Source organism: Catharus ustulatus, chromosome 26 (genome assembly GCF_009819885.2).
Source record: "Catharus ustulatus isolate bCatUst1 chromosome 26, bCatUst1.pri.v2, whole genome shotgun sequence".
In the NCBI taxonomy this organism is placed as follows: domain Eukaryota; kingdom Metazoa; phylum Chordata; class Aves; order Passeriformes; family Turdidae; genus Catharus; species Catharus ustulatus.
This window is the reverse complement of record NC_046246.1, coordinates 5,865,151-5,884,242: the sequence shown is the minus strand read 5'-3', so window position 1 is coordinate 5,884,242 and position 19,092 is coordinate 5,865,151. Positions and strand designations below refer to the sequence as shown.

The window sequence follows — 19,092 nt, the reverse complement described above, 5'->3', positions numbered from 1 at the left end:
TCAGCACCACCCAGAAGAGACCTGCAACCATAAACCAGGAAGAACAGGAGGCAGCAAAGTTCTGTTATCATTTTTACCAGCCAGGTACAGAGCTCTGAGCAGCTACTCGGCGGCAGAGGGTCGGTTGCGTTTGGTTTGGTTTGTTTGGTTTGGTTTGGTTGAGTTTGTTGTTTCGTTTGGTTTTCGTTTTGTTTTTGTTGGTTTGTTTTTTTTTTTTTTTACAATCAAAGAAATCAAAATGTGACCCGAGTTTACAGAAACAGAATCAAGGCTCTACCCCAGAGCCCAGGGCCAGCTCGAGGGGCAGCCAGGCCCTTCCTCCAGCTGGGCAGTGGCGAGTGGCCGGAGCTGTGCTGGCCACCAGCCCCTCTTGCCTTTCCAGCGAGATCCAAAGCCCTGCTCCCTCCCAACCAGCACCTCCATCCCCTCCTGTTCCTGTTTGCATCTCCCCAGGTGCTCTTGTGGCCAAATCTTTCCCATTCCCTTGTCCAAAGTGCTTCCATTCCCAGCGGGCCTGTCTGGCCAGCAGCGGCGGCTCCAGCTCCAGTGTCTTCGGCCCCAGCTCTGGTGTCTTCAGCCCCCAAACTCCTCTGGGTGTGGCTGCTCGACTCCACACACCCACACCAAGCATCAGCTTGGCAGGAAAGAGGTGCTGGCTCTGGGCACGGGCCTCGAGTCCAGTAAAAAAAAAGCAAAATAAAGCTGTAGTACTTAGGAAAGTGAAACCAACACCATTTTTGCATAAATATCATCAAGGCCGTGGAGGCTAAGGCTGTTTGCTTCCTGTATTAAGTTAGTTGCCAGTTCCACACTCGTCTGTTGACCTGCCCAGGTCCCTGAGAGATTTGGATTCCTGTCCTTGGGGGCTCCAGTCCTGCAGTGTTGTCCTTCAGGCCGTCTCTCCCCGTCCATCTGCAAGGCAGGAGGGAAGAGCCCGTCAGCCACCCTGAATCCCAACTTCCCCCAGCCCTGCCAGGCTCTGTCCGTGCTGTGACAGCCCAGGAGCCGTGCTGGGTGTCTGGGAATGCAGAGCTCAGGATCCTGACCCTCCAGCAGCACCACCCCACGTACCTTGTGCAGGGAGGCTCTCAGCTGGCGGCTCCGTGGCGTTCCTGCCCTCTGTCCCCACCAGCTCGCTCTTAGTCCTGCTCTCCTCCACCTTGGCATCCCCATCCAGCACTGGGGAGCCCAAAGCCTCTGCCCCCGGTGCTTTTGGAGAAGGAGCCGGCCCCGAGCCAAGCGAAGGCTTCTTGGCCACCGGAGGGGGGATCTTGCCGGGTTTTCTCTGGGGTTGTGCCTTTCCGGAGCCCTGCGAAGCAGCAGCAGCCGGAGCTGCCGAGCGCTGCCCCGAGAAATTCATCAGCTCGGCCACCAAGTTCCTCTTCAGGTCGGCCTGAGCCTCGGGGGACGAGGCCGTCTCGATCACCAGCTTCCTGGAGCTCTTGGCGAAGATGAAGCTGGCGGTGGAGGCCGGGGATTTGTTCCTGGGGGAGAGCTGCCCATCGCCGGGCTGGGCCTCGGGGCCGGGCTGGGCCGCTCGGCCGCCCGGCGCCTTCTCGGCGGCCTCCGCGCCGGCCAAGGCGGCGGCCTTGAGGTGCACGGCGTGGTGGAGCTGGTTGGAAGGCACCACATCTTGGGCAGGAGGCGGCTGCCGCGTGGACAGGGAGCGGCGGACGGGCTTCTGAGGGGCCGGGCGCTCCTCGGCCCCGGCTCCGGCTCCAGCCCCGGCTCCGGCCGATGGCTCCACGCTGACGGAGCGCAGCCTCACCATCTGCAGCAGCGAGGGGGTGACGATGGGCAAGCTGGCGTCCTCCTTGGCCACCGGGCCGCTCTTGCTCCGTGACACCGGCTCCTTCTTGGCCTCCACCCGGGGACCATTGGCCGCCTTCTTAAGGCTGATTTGGGGCGGCAGGGCCGGAGCTGAGGGTGGCGGGAGAGGCGGCGGTGGTGGTGGTGGCACGGAGGCTGTGGGAAGGGGCTCAGCAGGGCACGGAGGCTGTGGAACCCCAGCGGGGGGGTCTTGCTGTTGAGATGATGAAGATGCAGCCCCCGGGCTCGGTGTCGCCATGTGCCCGTGCGCCAGGGCCGTGGTGGCATCGGGCAGGCTGGAGAGATAGGATTCATCCGGAGGGGGGAAGTCTGCCATGGACAGGTCGTGCTCCTCGGGGGCCGGTGGTGGTGGCGGGGGCCAGGCGGTGTCACTGCTGCTCTGGGGGCTCCCCTCCACCTTCTTGGCTGGCGGAGGAGGTGGCTGGTAGGCAGGCGGCGGTGATGGCGGTGGGGATTTGCTGCTGGGCTTGGCCAAAGGCTCCTGGCCGGCAGTGCTGGGCGCTGGGGGGGTTTGTGAGGGCTGGAGGGGGCTGGAAGGAACCGGGGGCTGCTGGGGCTTGGTGGGTGGAGGGGAGAAAGGAGCGGGAACCTTGGGGTGAGGCGGGATGATGAACCGGTCTGAGCGACTGGTCAGCGCCTCGGATGGGGCCGGGTCCGAGGCCGAGGAGGAGATGGAGGTGAGGGAGGAGGACACGGAGAGCGCAGGCGACTGCAGGGAGCACACCCTGTCTGGCTTCTGGGGCTGAGACTTGCCTGGGGACACAGCTGGGGGTCCCAACCCCTTGGTGGGCAGTGTGGGCGTCCCGCTCTGGCTGGAGTAGCCGCTGGAGGGGGACATGGTGCGGTCAGACCCATCGGGGCAGCTCCACTTGGCCTGAGCTTGGGGCTCCCTCAGCACCACGGTCACCCCGGGGCGGCCCCGAGCGGCCTCGGGGGAGCTGGTGCCCACCAGGCTCTCGGAGCGGAGGCTGCTGGTCTCGCTCAGCGATGGGGAGAACACCTCATCCTCGCCCGTGGGGCTGAAGGGCTCAGGGCGTGGGGACCAGGGCGCGCTGCTCTCCCGCTGGGGCCGCCGGTCAGGCCTGGGGGGCAGCCCCAGCACCTTGGGTTCCCCGTCAGCCTTCTGGTGCAGCGAGTAGGTCCTGCGGGGTGGGGCCGGGGGCTTCTTCATCTTCCTGAGGGACACGCTGCGGGTGGAGGAGCGGTCGCTGGCCAGGCTGGCCGTGTCCGAGCCGTCTGCCTGGCTGCTCGTGCTGTAGGCAGGGGACGTGCGGCCGCTGCCCACAGCCCGGAGCCCGGCGGCTGCAGGAGCGAGGCTGGCAGCAGGCTTGGAGCAGGAGCTGGCGAAGCTGGCGGAGCTGTAGATGCTGATTTGGTCGGTGTCGGAGCGAGCCGCGTCCACCTCGCCGTGCGGCCCCGCCTCGGGCTGCCGGTGGTCACAGCCGCCCTGGGAGGAGATGGTGGAGCTGTTGGACACGATGGTCTCCGTGGATTGAGAGTGGCTCCAGTTGTCGCTGGAGGACGAGGGCTCGCGGCTGCGGGCGCTGCGCTCCGAGAAGCGGGACAGGGAGCGCACTGAGGCCGGGCTGGACGACACCAGGCTGCAGCGGCTCAGCGTCCGCACGCTGCTCCTCGACAGGGCCACCACGTCCACCATGGGTGGCAGGATGGCGTTGGGGATGATCTTGGACATGTAAGTGCCTTGGGGTGAGATGGACATGACGGGGCCCACCAGCATCTCCGGGGGGTTGGCGTAGGTGGTCATGCCCGGCACGGCCAGCGACTTCGGCCTCACCATGGGTGACAGCTTGGCCGCTGTCTTCCTCCCCAGCAGGCTGTCATCGTAGTAAACCTTGTTGATGTGCTTCTGCAGGGCTGCATCCGCCTCCTCCAGCACTCCCAGGCAGACTCGGGCGCCGCCGGGCGAGGGCAGCGGCTGCAGCTTCCCGTCGATGGTGGGGATGCGGACGGCATCGCCGGACACCTGCCCCCCGTTCAGCAGGGGCTGCGCTGCCTGGCTGTCCCCGCGGCCCTCGGGATGTCCCCTGGCTCCATGGCTGTTCCTGAGAGCTGGGAGCAGGGAGAGGTGATCTCAGTGTGACCCCGAGGCAAATGGATCCTAAAAATCCCTCCTTGCCCCCAGAGCTTACCCAGCTCTTTATGGACGTGCTGGGGGATGCCCAGCACTGTCGTCCTCCTGTCCTTCCTCTTCTTGCCAGCCCTCTCGGAGGATTTGGGAAAGGAGTCGTGTGGTCGGAAGGTGGAACCTACAAGAGGTGTGAGAGGGTCCAGCCAGTGTGAGGAGAGGCCTGGCCAGGATGTCCCCAGCGTCCCCAGAATGTCCCCATTTTGTTATTGCCATAATTGCCTAATGTAAAAAGAGTGTATGAACACTGTTACATTAAAATTTCCAAAAGAGAAGGTTTGGAAGTTGCCAGTAGTTTGTTGTTGCTGCCTTCACCAGCCTTCCCTCTGCTGGAGATGCTCTGGGATAGGCCAGGCTCTGGAAGAGCCCAGAGAGGCACAGGAACAGTCTGAGCAGGGAGGAGACGCTGTCTGCCTGTCTGTCTGTCTGTCTGTCCATCCCCCTCGCCCAGCCCCAACGCTCTGACTCAGCCAGAGCCGCTCTCATCTCTCCCAAGGGCCCCCAAATCCCTGTGCTGGCTGGTGGCCACACCAAGGCAGAGCCCCTCTCCCTGCCCCTCTCCCAGCCCCTCTCCCTGCCCCTCTCCCAGCCCCTCTCCCTGCCCCTCTCCCTGCCCCTCTCCCTGCCCCTCTCCCTGCCCGGTACCTTTGCGCTGGATCATCTCGGAGCGGATGGACAGGGCATCCTCAGAGGTGCTGTCCGTGGCACAGGAGGCTGCCCGGCTCCGGAAGGACAGGCTGTCATCCTCCGAGGATGCACAGGACTGTGGGGACACGGTGGGCTCAGCAGAGCCCGGGGTGTGGGGACAGAGCTGCCCCAGCCCCGGCCAGGCCCCTTCCCCGCCGCGCCGCGAACTGACTGAGCCGAGACAAAAGCTCTTCCGAGGGCCAAAGGCTGAGTCAGCCACGCCGGCATCCAGAGTCCTCCCACCAGGAGCAGGGCTGGGAGCAGCCCCTGGGACCCTGCACGGCTCTGCAGCCCCCCAGAGAGCAGCAGAGACGGGGGCTGGTGCATGCAAGGAGCACCTGAAGGAACTGCCAGGCTCAACCCCATGCCAAGCCCAAAATGATTCCCAGCCCTGCTGTGCCCCAGAGCCCAGGGCTGGAGGGCTGCCATGGCTGGGAGAGGGGTGTGGGACAGGGACAGGGACAAGCAGGACCCCCAGCACTTCCTGGACACAGCTGTTGGTGTCCCCATCCCTCCAAACCCTCCCTGGCACAGGCAGAGGTTGGGATGAGACACTCCAGAATTAACCTGACCCTTCCACCTCACTCCCCCCGTGTTCTGCCCATCCTGGGGTTCCCAGTCCCCAACTTCCAAGGGGTTAAAGGGACTGAGAGCCAACGAGAGGCAGCAGCTTGAGCAAACACAGGTGGGTGAGGCACTGGCAGCAGGGTCAGAGCCCAGGGATTGCCAAAGCTCAGCTTAGCCAAAGGAGGGGGAGTTTCTCCTCGTCAGCAGCCGGGGAGGGGCACAAACACCAGGCTGGATATGGCCAACAGTCCCCATCGTGCCAGCATGTCACCCCTGCTCAGTCAGGGCTCCCAGGGACACCAGTAGGGGTGGGACAGGGGGACAGAGGGATGCAGGCACAGGGAGGGTCCCGGCAGAGCCCCACAAGGCAGAGCAGGACGTGCCGAGGCTGACGATGGGGACAACAGCTCATCATGCAGCAAAGGGGACAACACCAAGGGACACACAGCCACTTCCAGCCCCACAACCCCCCTGGACATGGTCCTGCCACCTTGGCTGGTTGCCTGTCTGCCCCCAAACATCACCCAGGGAGGACAGAGGAGCCACCCTGTGTCCCCTCACCCCCAGGACACCCCAAGAGCACCACGGGGCAGGGCTCACCTGGAGGCTGCTGGTGTCCCCGTGGTCCCAGGCACTTTTGGTCTGTTTCTGCTTCTCTGTGGAGGGAAGACAGAAGGTAAATCCCTCCAGGGGAGCTGGAGGAAGCAGCTGCCGAGCTGGCAGTGCCCCCTGCACAGCCTGGCCACCAGCGCTGGACTCTGGTCAGCCCCGTGCGCCGCCCACACCGCCCGGCCAGCCAGGAGCTGGGGACAGCCCTTCCACCGTGTCCCCAAGGCCACCCTGGGGCTGGGGACACCTACCCTGGTGCTGCAGGGACTTCAGCCCCTGCTGGGCCTGGTTGTGCAGCTCCTCCAGGTGCGGGGGCCGGGTGCTGGGGAAGAAGACGTTGTCGGGACATTCCTCGCCCGCCGTGTACTGCACGCTCAGCCGCTTCTCACCCTCGCCCTTGGCAGCGCCTGTGGGGACAGCGGGGTCAGCCAGGCTGGGGGGACACGGCCACAACCCACAGGGGACGAGTGTTGGGTGGGGACAGCCACCTGGGGATGATGTTGTCCCTCTCAGCTCCAAACCAGGAGCTGGAAACTCCGAGATAAATCCCATCCCGGGCTCTGCCCAGCCCGGTCGATATTCCGGAGTCAGGATGTCTCCGATGGTTTTCTCCCCATCACCAGAGCGGTGCTGGGATGTGGGACCACCCTCCTTCCCCAGGTGAATTGTGTGGGGCTGGGAGCAGCTGAGCAGGGAAGGGGCAGCAGAGGAGGGGATTAAATGTGGATGGAACAAGGATTACTTTCCCTTCCCTTTGGAGCATTGCGTCATTCCCAGGCCTTGCTCATCACCCCAAGAGTGGACACTCCCCCCATGCCCAGCCATGCACAGAAGAAGGAAACTGAGGCACATCCATCAGCAGAGATCCCAGAGGACCCAAATCCCTGCTGGATGCTGAACTCCACATCTGCCACGCCTGGGGGAGCACAGAGCCTTCACTGCCCCCTCCCTACACCCACCACCCACAGCCAGGGCTACCCTGGCATCACCCAGCCCTGGCATCACCCAGCCCTGGCACTGCAGCACCGTGGCACAGCCCTGCCCACTCCTGAGCAAAGCCTCAAACTCCTCCTGCCCAGACAAAAAAAATAAAAAAAACAAACACAATTTTGAGGGAGGGAAGGGCGAGCGCAGGAAACCGTCGGGGCTGGCGGTGGCACCCCGGGGCTAAGGGCACCTGCTGCTCAGCACACACACAGCACCCCTTGTCCCCTGCTGCCCCGTGTCCCCAGTCCCCTCAGGGCCAGCCCAGCCAGGCAGAGAGGCAGCCGTGCTCGCCTCCAGCACACAAAGGAGCAGGCCTGGAACAATGGAGCCTCCCTCCCTCCCTGCCGCCATGCCGGCCTCTGCCTCCGCCACAGCCGCGGTGTGAGCGGGCACCGGGGCACGGCCAGCCCGGCACAGCGGGGCTGCCACACGGGTCCCCCGTGCTGCTGTAAAATCCCTGCAGGGACCACAAGACACCCACAGTCCCACCCCACCATCATGATCCTCATCCCCTTTTCTCCCCCAATTTCGGCAGAACCCCGCCTGACACCCCCCAGACACGCTCGGAGCTGCCTTGGGGGGAGAGGAGCGCAGTGATTTATTCCCGGAACTTCGCGGGGAGAGAGGCCAGGGCTGGGGTGACCTTCCCTGCCCTCCCCCGGGGATGGCAGCCCCGCTGTCCCCTGCGGGTGGCCGAGCACCCCGGGGGGGTCCCGGTGGGCAGAGGTTGTGTAAGGACAAAGCTCTGCCCCTACCTCCCTCCCTGCCCGCTCCTCACTCACCCTTCTTCTTGAAGAAAGCCAGCAGCGAGGAGAGATTCCTGCCCATGAAAACCACCATGGTGGCGGGGGAGAGGATCTGTCCCCCAGGGAAAGGGGGGCTCGGCAGCCCCCCGAGGAGGCTCAGCCTGTTGTGCCGAGGCTGCTCTCACCCTGCGTGTGCCGGCGGGGCGGATGCCGGCGGCCCCCAGCTCCCTCCCTCCGTCCTCATCCGCACGGGCAGCAGGGGAGGATGCTCGGCCAGGCGAAGACGCTCCGGCGCAGCTGCTCGCGAGCAGGGAGCCGCCGGACCCGGGGACGGCTGCGCGGTGGCAGGAGGGGACAGTCCGGGAGGGGACAGTCCAGGAGGGGACAGTCCGGGAGGGGACAGTCCCAGCAGCGCCCACCGCGCTCCTCAGCCGCGGCAGAAGGAAAAAGGGGGCCCCTCCTCTGGCCTGCAGCTCGCTCCCCCCGGCCCTCCCGCCTCCTCCCACGCACGGCACAGACCACAGGGATCTGTTCTTCCAGGCTCGGGGCCAGCATTTCCCCTACTCCTCCCTCCTGAACCGCCGGGACCCCCCCAGGACCCTCCTGGGCACGGCGGAGCTGCAAACCGGTTGCTCTCTCCCACAACTGGGAGGATTTTGCGCCTTGGGCTATGACACAGCAGTGTCACATCGCCCATCCTAGCCTGTCCCCAGTGTCCCCCCCAGGACGGTGCCAGGAGAGCCCCATTCCCAGCAGGGAACACGAGCCAGGACGGGGCACAGGGACAGGGCTGCGTCACGGTCACAAGGGCTGGCAGCACTGGGGGAAAACCAGGTCTGGGACCAGTCTAACCAGTAGCTCCAGCTGCTGCAGGCAGGTGAAAGCAGGGGCAGAAATGCCAGGTGGTCACACAGTGGCACTGTCCCCACTGTCCCCACCACGGAGGTGTTCCCAGGGCGGTGCCCAGCACCCCTGGGAGCTCCATCCCCCTTTTACAGGTGTTTTACCCCAAAAGATGAACAGCACCCAGTGTTTACTCAGCAGGCAGCCGTGTCTTTGTGCCCAACCTCTGCCCCCCACCCTGCAGCTCCACAAGGGCTGTGCCCAGGGTTTATTCCAGCACCACACAGCGTGGGCTGCAGACAGAGCAGGTCACCCAGCACAGGGTCCCAGCAGTGACTGTGCAGCCCAAGGGACAGTTTGACCTTGTGAAGGGCATCTCTGTGTCCCCAGCCAGGCAGCTCCGGGCTCAGCAAGGATTTCCTCCCTGGAATTCCAACACGGCCATGGCCCCAAACAGCAGCACTGTGCCTGACCCAGCAGCTCCCTCAGCACGGGCAGGATGGGCCCTGCTGCCCTCACGCTCCTCCAGAAGGTGCCCGTGGCCATGGGCAGATGTTCCCCAGCTCTTTCCACAGCACAAGTGGAAAAGGGACATAATTAAAGGGCTGAGGATGCACAAAGCAGGAGCCACGTGCTGGGCTGAGCGCTGCCCTCTGCTCTGGGCAGCCTGTGATGAGCCCACGGGCAGAGCAGCCAAGAGGGACACAGCTCCTGGCTGCACAGGGAAGGGTTCAGCCTCCCAGCCCTGCCACAGAGATGGGACTGCAGCAGGCACCAGGCACTTCATGGCACCAGGAGCTCCCCCAGGAGCCCCTCCATGCACAGCAGAGCTGCTGCTGCTGCTGGCAGCACACATGGAAGCTGCTTCCAGGGCTCTGAGGACATTCCCAGGTGCTGGCAGACAGCCTGGCCCTGCTCCACCTTCCTGCCTGTGGCCCATTGCCCACAGAGAGGACCTGGAGAACATCCCCCGGTGGCTGAGACGTGTCCCTCTCCCAGTGTGACACCTCTGAGGAGGAGCTCAGCATGGGTGGCTGCAATCTCCCGCAGGATAATCCAGGGCTGAGCCAGGGCACTGCCCAGACACGGAGGAGCCTCCACTTCTCCCACTCCCAGTGACCTTTGCTACCTCATCATCCTCACCCAGCCAGCCTCACCGTGCCTCTGTCAACACACAGAAAACCCTGCTGGAAACGAGGAGGGGGAATCCAGGAGGGAGAGAACCCCGATGCTGCAGCAGAGGCTGCAGGTCCCGGTGGGCTGGGGAAGCCCCAGCTGCAGCCGCTGCCGGCAGCAACACGCCCGGTTGGAACCCGTGTCCCGGCCCCTGTGCATTCCTTGTGGTGCAGCCTGGATCACCCCGTGCCCTCCGGGCTCGGCTGACACACGTGCCTTGGCCACACGTGGCAGCGGGATTCTCCCTGATGAGGAGATGTGCACCCTCTCGAGGATGGGATCCCCGGTTTGGAGCTGCCAGGGACGGTCCGGAGGGAGCAGAGCATCCCTGGAGCAAGGCACGATGGCAGGAAGGGACAGGAAGGGACAGGAACCTGAGACAGGCTGGAGGAACCAGAGTGGGAATGGCAAGGGCTGCACAAGGGCTGAGACCCCACAGAACACGGCCAGGGCCACCCAGCCCCATGCTGCAAACAGAACTCAGTGCTGGCCCAGCTCTTCACCTGGAGAGAGCCAGGAGAGCAAATCCCAGCTCCTGTCCCCTGCTTCACCTGGAGAGAGCCAGGAGAGCAAATCCCAGCTCCTGTCCTCCTGCTCTTCACCTGGAGAGAGGCAGGAGGGCAAATCCCAGCTCCTGTCCCCTGCTTCTCTTCACTTGGAGAGAGCCAGGAGAGCAATCCCAGCTCCTGTTCCCCTGCTTCTCCTCATCTGGAGAGCCAGGAGAGCAAATCCCAGCTCCTGTCCTCCTGCTCTTCACCTGGAGAGAGCCAGGAGAAAAAATCCCAACTCCTGTCCCCTGCTTCTGTTCACTTGGAGAGAGCCAGGAGAGCAATCCCAGCTCCTGTCCCCTGCTTCTTTCCACCAGGAGAGAGCCAGGAGAGCAAATCCCAGCTCCTGTCCCCCTCCTCGGCAGGCCTGTGCCTCCTGCGAGCAGCAGGTTTGGCCGGGCTGGGTTGCAAACATCCCCGTGTGCCTGCTCGGCACTGCCCCGACTTGCCTGCTCCCCGCACGGCGCGGGTCCTGCGGCGGCAGCAGCGAACAGGCAGCGGCTCCCTGCCCGCCCCTCCACCGCCACTGACTCAGCGCACAAAAATGGGGAGGAGGGGGAGCTGCCAGGCGGGAGGGAAGGGGCTGCGAGTCCCCCGGGGAGCTCTGCTGCTCAGAGGGATGGATTGGTTCCTTCTCCCGGCAGCCAGAGCAGCGCAGAGGCAGCGAGAAATCCCCCTGCCCCATGGGGTTGGTGCTGTCCCACCACCCTGGGGGTCCCTCCCAGCCCATGAACCCCATTCCTGAGAGCTCCACGGAGCTGTCAGGACATGGATGGGCCCAGAATATTCTGATTTGGAAGGGACCCCATCCAGCCCCTCTGCTCCAGCATCCTGTCCCTCTGCTCCCTTTGCAACCTTCAACTCTTCAGGGTGTCTGGGAGCTCCTAAAGACAACCAGCTCATTGCCCAAATCCTTGTCTCAGCCCAGGATCCACGCCCTGGGACACACCACGGGGCCCTGAGCACTCCAGGCAGGCTGAGAGCACAATAATATTTACGGTGGCTCTGGCCACACAGCCCCTGCTGCCAGCCTGCCCTGGGCCACACCTGGGGGGCTGCTCCAGCCAGGAAAACATCTCCACCAAGCAAATAAACACCACCCGATCCACGCTGCTGGCTCGGCTCTCAAACGCGATCCCACGCAGAGGCTGAACTAAAATTAATTTCAACTGGGAAAACAAACTTGGATTGTTTTTTTTCTTCCTCTAAAGCTGCCTGGTGTCACCTCGGTGAGCCCTGATGAAGGAGCAGGGTGAAATCCCACTTGGAGCAGAGCAGTGGCTGCGGTCACCTCCAGCCATGGCTGCTGTCACGACAGGAGCACACGGGGTTGTACAACGGGCCCTGACCTCTCTGCTGTCCCACACTTGCCCCACAGCCAGCCCTGAGGTGACACAGGGTGTGCCCTGCTCCCTGAGTTATCCCAGATCCGGGTGAGGGGTTGGTGGCAGAGCAGAGAGGTCGCAGGGCAGGACCCCAATGAGGGCTGTGCCTCATTGCCAGCCCCTGACACAGCCCTGCGAGCCTCCATCCCACCGCGTCCCCACCCCGGAGAAGCCACCAAACAGGTTTGAAGGTAAATAACAGCCTTCCCCAGGCAGGAGCCGGATCCGGGCGGGAACATCCCAGATGGGGAGTGCAGGGCGGGAGAGCCGCAGGCAGAGCCTGGAAAGGCACAGGGGCCACAGAGACACCGGTGGCACGTATGGCCAGGGCAGGGCCACCAACACCTCCTCCTCCCACAGTCACAGCTTTGTCACTCCCTGATGCCCTTCCCTAGCTGTCCCCCAGCTCTCACTGGGCTCGGGGCTGTCCCCTGCCCGTGCCATCATGCCCGGTGTTGTTTGCAGGGCACCCAGGTGTTTTTGCCACGGCAGAGGCGTTGCCTGTCACAGCAGGCACCCGGCTGCACGCAGGAGCAAACCCAGCAGACGGATTAAGGACAAGACGTTGCAGGTTTTTTTTTTTTTTTTTTTCTCCCCGTCCTTGCAAGCAGCGCCCAACCCCGCGGGGCTTTTCCAAGGAAACACCGCGGAGGTGCCGATCCTCCCATCGAGATGGACACGGCGATGTGGGATCGGGGAGAGGAGCTGCCACCGAGATGGGGCGGGGGATAACCCAGAGCCACAGGGCAGGTCCCAGCCCTGCCTGTCGGTGCCAAGCGGGCACGGCACGGCATGCCAGAGCCGAGCTGCTGCCGCTGCCTGCCGGGGACAGCCGCGGATCGCCTCCTCCCCTGCTCCGGGAGCAGGAGGGGGAACCGGGAACCGCTCGGAAGTCCCGGGAGCAGCAGGATGCTGGCGGTGCCTGGAGAAAGTCCCTGTGTAAATCTCGGCGTGTCCCCCGCCGGGATCAACTCCTGCCCTCATCCGCACCCCCGGGCGTTTGCGGAGCCGGCGCAGCGTGGGGCTGGCACGGACAGAGGCTGAGAAGGAGATAAAGCCCAGAGCTGCTCAGCCCACACCGGAGCTGCCCCGCAGGAGCCGGGGCTGCCGATGGGCTCCTTGGCTGCTTGGGGACGGTCACAGCCACATTGTCACCCTAGTCACAGCCACATTGTCACCCTGATCACAGCCACAATGTCACCCTAGTCACAGCCACAATGTCACCCTGGTCACAGCCACGTTGTCACCCTGGTCCATTTGGACACCCCATCCCTGCAAGTGTCCCAGTTTGGAGCAGCCTGGGGTAGTGGGAGATGTCCCTGCCCACGGCGGGGAGTGGAACGCGATGAGCGCTTCAAGGTCCCTTCCAAATCAAACCATTCCATGATTTTATTTTTAATTTTTTGTCCCGAGGGGTGACCCCGCACCCAGAGCTCCGCAGCCGCATCCCCGCCGAGTCCGCGGGGCGCAGCCTGGCCAGCAGCCACGTTCCTGCGCCCTGACTCAGCAGGGCCCGCCGGGGAGTCCCGATAAGGAGGCGATAAGAGGCTTCGCTCTCCCTGGGGCTCAAGGACCTTCCCCAGCATGGGACGGGAGGCTGGGGATGCCCCCGGAGCAAGCCAGGCCCTGCTTTGGGATGGGGAAGTGGGCACGGGGTGCGTGGGTTTGGCACTGGTGGGGCAGAGGGAGCAGCGGCAGAGCCACCCCGGTGCCCACCCTGTCCCTGGGGACCCCTGCTCTGTTCCCTCAGCACCCAAAGGCGGTGCCCACACATGGCACAAGCACAAAACCATCTGCCAGCGCCTGCCCGGGCCTGATGCACCAATAACGGGCACGGCAGGGCCGAATAAAACCTCGAGCCACCAAAGAGACAGCACTGGGGACACCGGTCCAGCCGCCTGCCATATGCAATCATTGTCCAGCCCAAAATGCAGGGACACCCGGGGTCTTGCCGGGGGGGGAGCCGGGCCGGAGGGTGCCGGCACACCCTGCCCCCAGCCGGTGATCCCGGCTGCGCCCTCCGAAATGCTGAAGCGACACAATGCAAATTCTTTGGCTTTGTGGCCGCCGCGCCGTTGCCATGGAGCCGTCGCAGAGAACAAACACAACTCGCCCCATGTTTTCTCAGCACCTTCCACCCCACGGCCTTCGGCCCCTCGCCACGCAGGGTCTGCCCTGGCTCAGCCCGTCCCACATCCCGCCCGTTCCAGGGCATCCCAGATGGAGCAGAGCTGCTTCCAGTCATCCCTGGGGAAGCGAGGCACGGTCCTGCTTCAGGGACGGACAAGGGACACGCGAGGCTGGCAGGGGATGGAGAGGAGATGGAGATCAGGTCAGGAATGTCGCATGGAATGGGTGAGGATGTGCCGGGGATTGCAGCTACAGCCCGGCCTGGCCGATGGCACCGAGCCCTTCCTGCGTGGGGACCACAAGGGGACAAGAGAGGAACCTGCAGCCACCCCGTGAGGATGAGGAGAGGTGCACGGTGCAGAGCCTGCAGAGAAGGGGACGCTGTCCCAGCAGGGCCGTGGGTGATGTGGGACCCTCCTGCCTCAGTTTCCCCAGGCACACAGCACATGTTCTCAGCCGGGACATTCCAGCTCTCTGTCCCTGTGCACCTGCGGGGTCTCCCCATCCTGGCCCCACCTCTGGGATGGTTTTGCTCGGAGTGGGGACCCCGAGCTTGTGCAGAGCTGACTCCAGATCCTGTTCACCCCGAGCACAGCTGGGCTCACACACCTGGGTGGCTGCTGCCTGTAAAATGGGGCAGGAGGGACAGCACGGATCCCTCGGGGCTGGTGGGGGAAAACCACGCAGTTACCACCCCTTGGTCCTGCTAACCCTGTTCCTGTGAGCCTGCCCACGCCTGCCAAGGCTCCTCCTTGGCTCGGGCTGGGCTGGGGACACGGGGACACTTTAATGACACCACTGGGGCACTCAGCCACCCCGGGATGGGGGCGATGTCGCTGTGAGAGACTTTCCCTGCTGGCATCACCCTGCTCCGATGGGGGAGCCGCGGAGGGAGCTCAGCAGGCACCGCACGGGTTCATTGTGGGTCCGGGCTGGTGCGGGACCTTTCCCAGCTCCTCATCCCTGCAGCAAAGATCTCGGCCCCTGCTTCCTCCTGGCCTTTCCTGTGGCATCCATGGAGACGCAGAATAAAGCAACCGGTGTGCGGACAGACAGACGGACAGACAGACGCGCAGGGGGGCAAACACTCCCCGCGGCACAGAGGGGGAAACCGAGGCACGGGATGGGAGCGGGAGGCCGGGGAGGAAGGCGACGCTGGCAGCGCCGGGATCTCACTCGGAAAACAAATCAGTAACTAATTCAGCTGATCCCGTCCTGATAGCGCCGCGAGCCCGCGGCTGCTCCCCGGCGCGTCAGCACAGCCCTGCCTGCGGCCAGGGGGGCTCCCCCAGCTCCCCCAGCGGGTTCGGGGGCCGATCCTGCCCCACCAGCACAGGGAGGGCACAGCGAATCCTCCCCCTCACCCCCCTCTCCTCCTCAGCAAAAGTGGTGAACTCCCCATTAAAACTCCCAAAACAGTGATCCCACCCCCAAACCCCCCACCCTGGGTAGCCCCGCCGCTCCTACCTGCCCTGGGCTTCCCGGCCCGGCCGAAGGGCCAGGAGGAGCCGGGCTTGGTGCCCGCCGGGCTCCTCTTGCGGTGCGCGTTGCCCATGAGGCCGCTCTCGCCTCCACCGCGGCCGGGTGGAGGGGACCGCGGTGCTACATGGCCGGACCGGGCGGGCTCCGGCGTGGCCCCGGCTCAGAGCGGCTCTCAGCCGCCGCTTCCCATCCCTCCGAGCCCCGCCGAGCTGAGCGCTCCGTGCCGGAGCCAATGGTGCGGGCAGAGAGGAGGGGCCTGCCGGGATCACCCGGCGGATCCCACAGCACCCTCCCAGCCCCATCCCTCCGCCGGGGATGCCTGGGTGATAGCGAGAGCTGAGAGGGCGAAAGGGAGACGCCCTGGTGGCCAAACATCTCCGAGCACTGAGATTTCACCCTCCTCCTTCTTCTGGCTGTGCCCAACTCAAAGAATCGCGGGTACAACCCCCTCCCCTCGGTGGGTTTTGGGGAGGGGGACACCTCACCCAGCCCAGGACAGCACTGCCAAGGCTGGAGCGAAGCGCCGGGGGCATGGGCTGGGTCCGGCCGCTGCCCAAAGCCAGGCGAGCACCCGCATGTCAGTGCCCACGCACCCCGGGGTGGGTGGCAACCCCCTCGCCGCCCTCCCCAGGGCCACTCCTGCCTCTGGGGCAAGTCACGAGCACGTTGCTCACACTGTCAGCACCTTCCTTCAGCCTTTCCCAGCTCCAGTGCCTGCTCCAGGGCTGGAAGGGGACACACCGGGGGGATTGCTGCTCCAAAATCTGCCCGCACCGCCCCTCCACGGCCCCTTCCCCAAGGCCACTTTTCCCTCCTGATTTTTAATTAGAACATTAAATGCTGCGAGGGCAGGGAGGGGTCAGCCAGGCAGGCAGTGGTGGGCAATTCCTGCTGGCAATGTTTATGTTCCTTAGGTGATTCATCAAAGGCTGGGATAAATAGGAAGGAGGCTTTTGTGGGAAAGGCACAAAACCGGGGAGGTGGTGCAAGAGAGAAAGGAAAAAATTAAAGTTCAACCAGCAGCTTTGTCCTGACCTCCCAAGGTGATACCGAATTACTCTTTGGACTTCAGTCTTCTCCTCAGCAATGGAAATATTGATGGTTCAGCTCCTCACCAGCTTGGTTGGGTGCCCAGGGCACGCTCAGCTGGGCAGGGTTTGCTGCCCCGTGTGCTGAGGGAGTTAAGGAGATGAGGGATGAAAATATTCCCTGTTTCCATCACTGGCAAGGACAGCCCTTCCACCTTGGGGCAGCAGGGGTGGAACAAGGTCATGGTCACAGGAGCAGCAGATCAGAGATCTCTGCCCGGTGGCTGTGGGACATTTCTCCTGTGGTCAGCCAGGAGCATCTCTAGGGTGGTACGAGGTTTCCTTCCACTGCCCAGCACCTCCCAGCACCCCTGGGTGTCCATCCCAAAACCCAAACCCCTCTCCAGTGTCCCAGGGGGCTTCTCTGCAGCCTCACGGAGCAAACCTCGCAGTGCAGCTCTCAGACACAGAGAGGCTGCCCCAGATCCGGGGAGACACTTCCCCCTCCGCTCCCAAAACCGGCGCCCTCCGTGCCAGCACTCGCTCAGGGAACGCGGCCACCGAGGCGTCACCGCCCCCGGGCACCGCCTGGGATGTGCCAGAGCTCCGGGAGGGAGCCGAGCCCCGGGCACCCCGCGGAGCCCACGTGTGCCAAAAATACCCAGTGGCTTCTCTGAGCTGGAACAACTGTGATGAGCCAAAGCTCCAGCTCCTCCCGTGCCTTGTGGTTCAGTCCCTGCTGAATTTGGGGGGCTGAGAGCAGCGTGGGGGGCTGCAGCATCCCCACTGAGCTGCCCCAGGGCACAAATCCCCCAAATCTGTTCTCATCCTGCATCCCACACCTGGCTGATGCTGCTGTGAGCAGAAATCCGGCTCAGGGAGCCTGGGGAGTGAGGACAGCTGAGCTCCTCAATTCCTTGCTCGGTGTTGGAAGCTCAGTGCAGCCCAAAGGGAAGGGGAGGGAAAGCAGGGGAAGCATTTCCAGCCTCCCCAGCACACGAGGGATGTGTGAGAATAGGCAACTGGGGGCCAGAGATGCTGATTCCAGGCAGAATCTCTTCTCCAGACCAGAATTACCCGGTTTTATTCACTGAGAGAACTCTGATAAGAGCTTGGAGCAGCAGAGAAGCTGTTCCTGAGATACAGATCTGGCCAGCACAGCGTGACTGCCCCAAGCACATCTGATCTTCCCAAAGCCACACATTCCCTTGGTCAGAGTGGCCAGTCCGGGCATGGGGACCCCTCTGTGCTGTTACAGGGGACAGATCTGTCCCTCCTGGTGCTCATCCATCCCCCCCGGTGCTCCATCCATCCCTCCTGGTGTTTCACCCACTCCTCCTGGTGTTTTCTAAACCTGATCCCATCTCCGAGCAAACACTGAGCAGGAGCTGAGCTGCCTGAATGAGAAAGGAATTCAGCCCTTGTTCCCTTCACGGGGAAGTAAAGCTCAGCGAGGCAAAGGTAACACAAAAACCCCACTTGAGATCCCCAATCATTAACAGAAATGCATAACCAGAAGGGTTTCAAATGATTTCCTGCTCCAGCCGGAGTCCAGGCCGGCTCTGCTGATGGTCCATGGAGGTGGAGGGAGCCCAGCTCCCTGCTCAGGGTGAGGTGGATTTTATCCATGCACAGCCCAAGGCTCCTGCTTGGCAGGGAAATGGTTTTTCACTTCATCCTTGCCCAGCTCTTCACCTTGCAGAGGGTTCTGTTCCCATCGCTGCCGGAGTCGGAGTCAATGATGATATTGTCTTATGAAACCAGACCTCTCTTCCACGGGGAAATGTGACCCTGCTGAAATAGTTTTATCGGATCTTATGGAACGTTATTCTCAGGGGTAATTCTCCCGGTTGTCTCCAGGTGGAATAGCTGTGGTTGCAGACACACCTCTCTTTGTTCGCCGGTGCCAGGCCGGGCCAGTCAGGGGATTCCTGCTGCTCACATTTTCTGAAGTGTCACTCTCTGCCTCTGGCAGATTAACAAACCCATTCCCACACACACACGGGAACAATCCCCACGCCTCTCCCCTCTCCTTTGAGCTGAGGAGCTCAGGGCTAAACCCAAGCCCTGTGTTTACACCAAACCCTGCGAGGCAGCAGAGGATGGAGGAAATAATTGTCCAGGGAGATTCCACAGCTCAGCCCCACATTTCCTTCAGGGTTCACGTGCACCCCGTGGCATCAAATGCCACCAGCACAGAATCACAGAATTATGAAGGTTGGAAAAACCCTCCAAGATCATCAAGGCCAGCCTGTGATCAAACTCCACCTTGTAAACCAGCCCAGAGCTCTGAGTGCCACTCCAGCTGTTTCTTGAACACCTCTCAGTGCTTAAAATCCCTTTCCATGAAGGAACTGAGCATAATCCTTGCACAGCCCAGCCCCTCCACCCTCTGCTCACCCCAAACATGGCAAATCCCCAGTCCCAACAAGCACTTGCTGCTGTTACAAAGCAGCTGTGAGCATTGAAAGCTTTATTTTTAACATCACTATCCCCCACCCCAGTCAGGAAATCATTGCTGCTGGACTAAGCTGGCATCAAAAGGGAAAATTAAAAAAAAAAAAAAAAAAGAGCCAACCCTAATTTAATATTTCTGGAACATCGATTCCTTTACTTCATCAAGGAATTAAGAAGAATGTTGCGAAAGCCGGATAAAGCAGCGGCCAAAAAAACAGACTAAAGCTGCTGGACCCCAGCAGCAGCTCATCCCTCATCCCAGAGCTGTGTTTACATCTGTGCACCCAGAAATCCAGCCCAGGGAGAGGGGATAGCCGGGCACCCCAAATCTTTTCTCTGTGTTTGACCCTTGGCACAGCCCAGCTGCTCTCCCTGCCTCAGCTCCCACCTCTGATCACTCCTCTTCCTCCAAAGGAAATAAATTTGCACGGCTGGAATGGCCAGGTGCTGGGATTCCACCTGCATCCACCC

General features: G+C 62.9%; 1 protein-coding gene across 2 annotated transcripts; it reads right to left on the bottom strand.

The window, feature by feature from the left end:
- Positions 1-59: 59 nt before the first annotated feature.
- KIAA1522 (KIAA1522 ortholog) lies at positions 60-15,394 on the bottom strand. Of its 2 annotated transcripts, none has more exons than XM_033080773.1 (7): positions 15,122-15,394; positions 6,091-6,246; positions 5,831-5,886; positions 4,622-4,739; positions 3,981-4,097; positions 1,072-3,900; positions 60-912 (listed from the first exon to the last, which is right to left on the bottom strand). In XM_033080773.1, exons 1-7 carry the CDS (start codon positions 15,207-15,209, stop codon positions 890-892), a joined length of 3,387 nt encoding a protein of 1,128 aa, XP_032936664.1. In that variant the 5' UTR covers positions 15,210-15,394; the 3' UTR covers positions 60-889. The 2 variants fall into 2 exon arrangements, with proteins under 2 accessions (XP_032936664.1, XP_032936665.1); XM_033080774.1 differs by lacking the exon at positions 15,122-15,394 and adding an exon at positions 7,609-8,126.
- Positions 15,395-19,092: the final 3,698 nt, after the last annotated feature.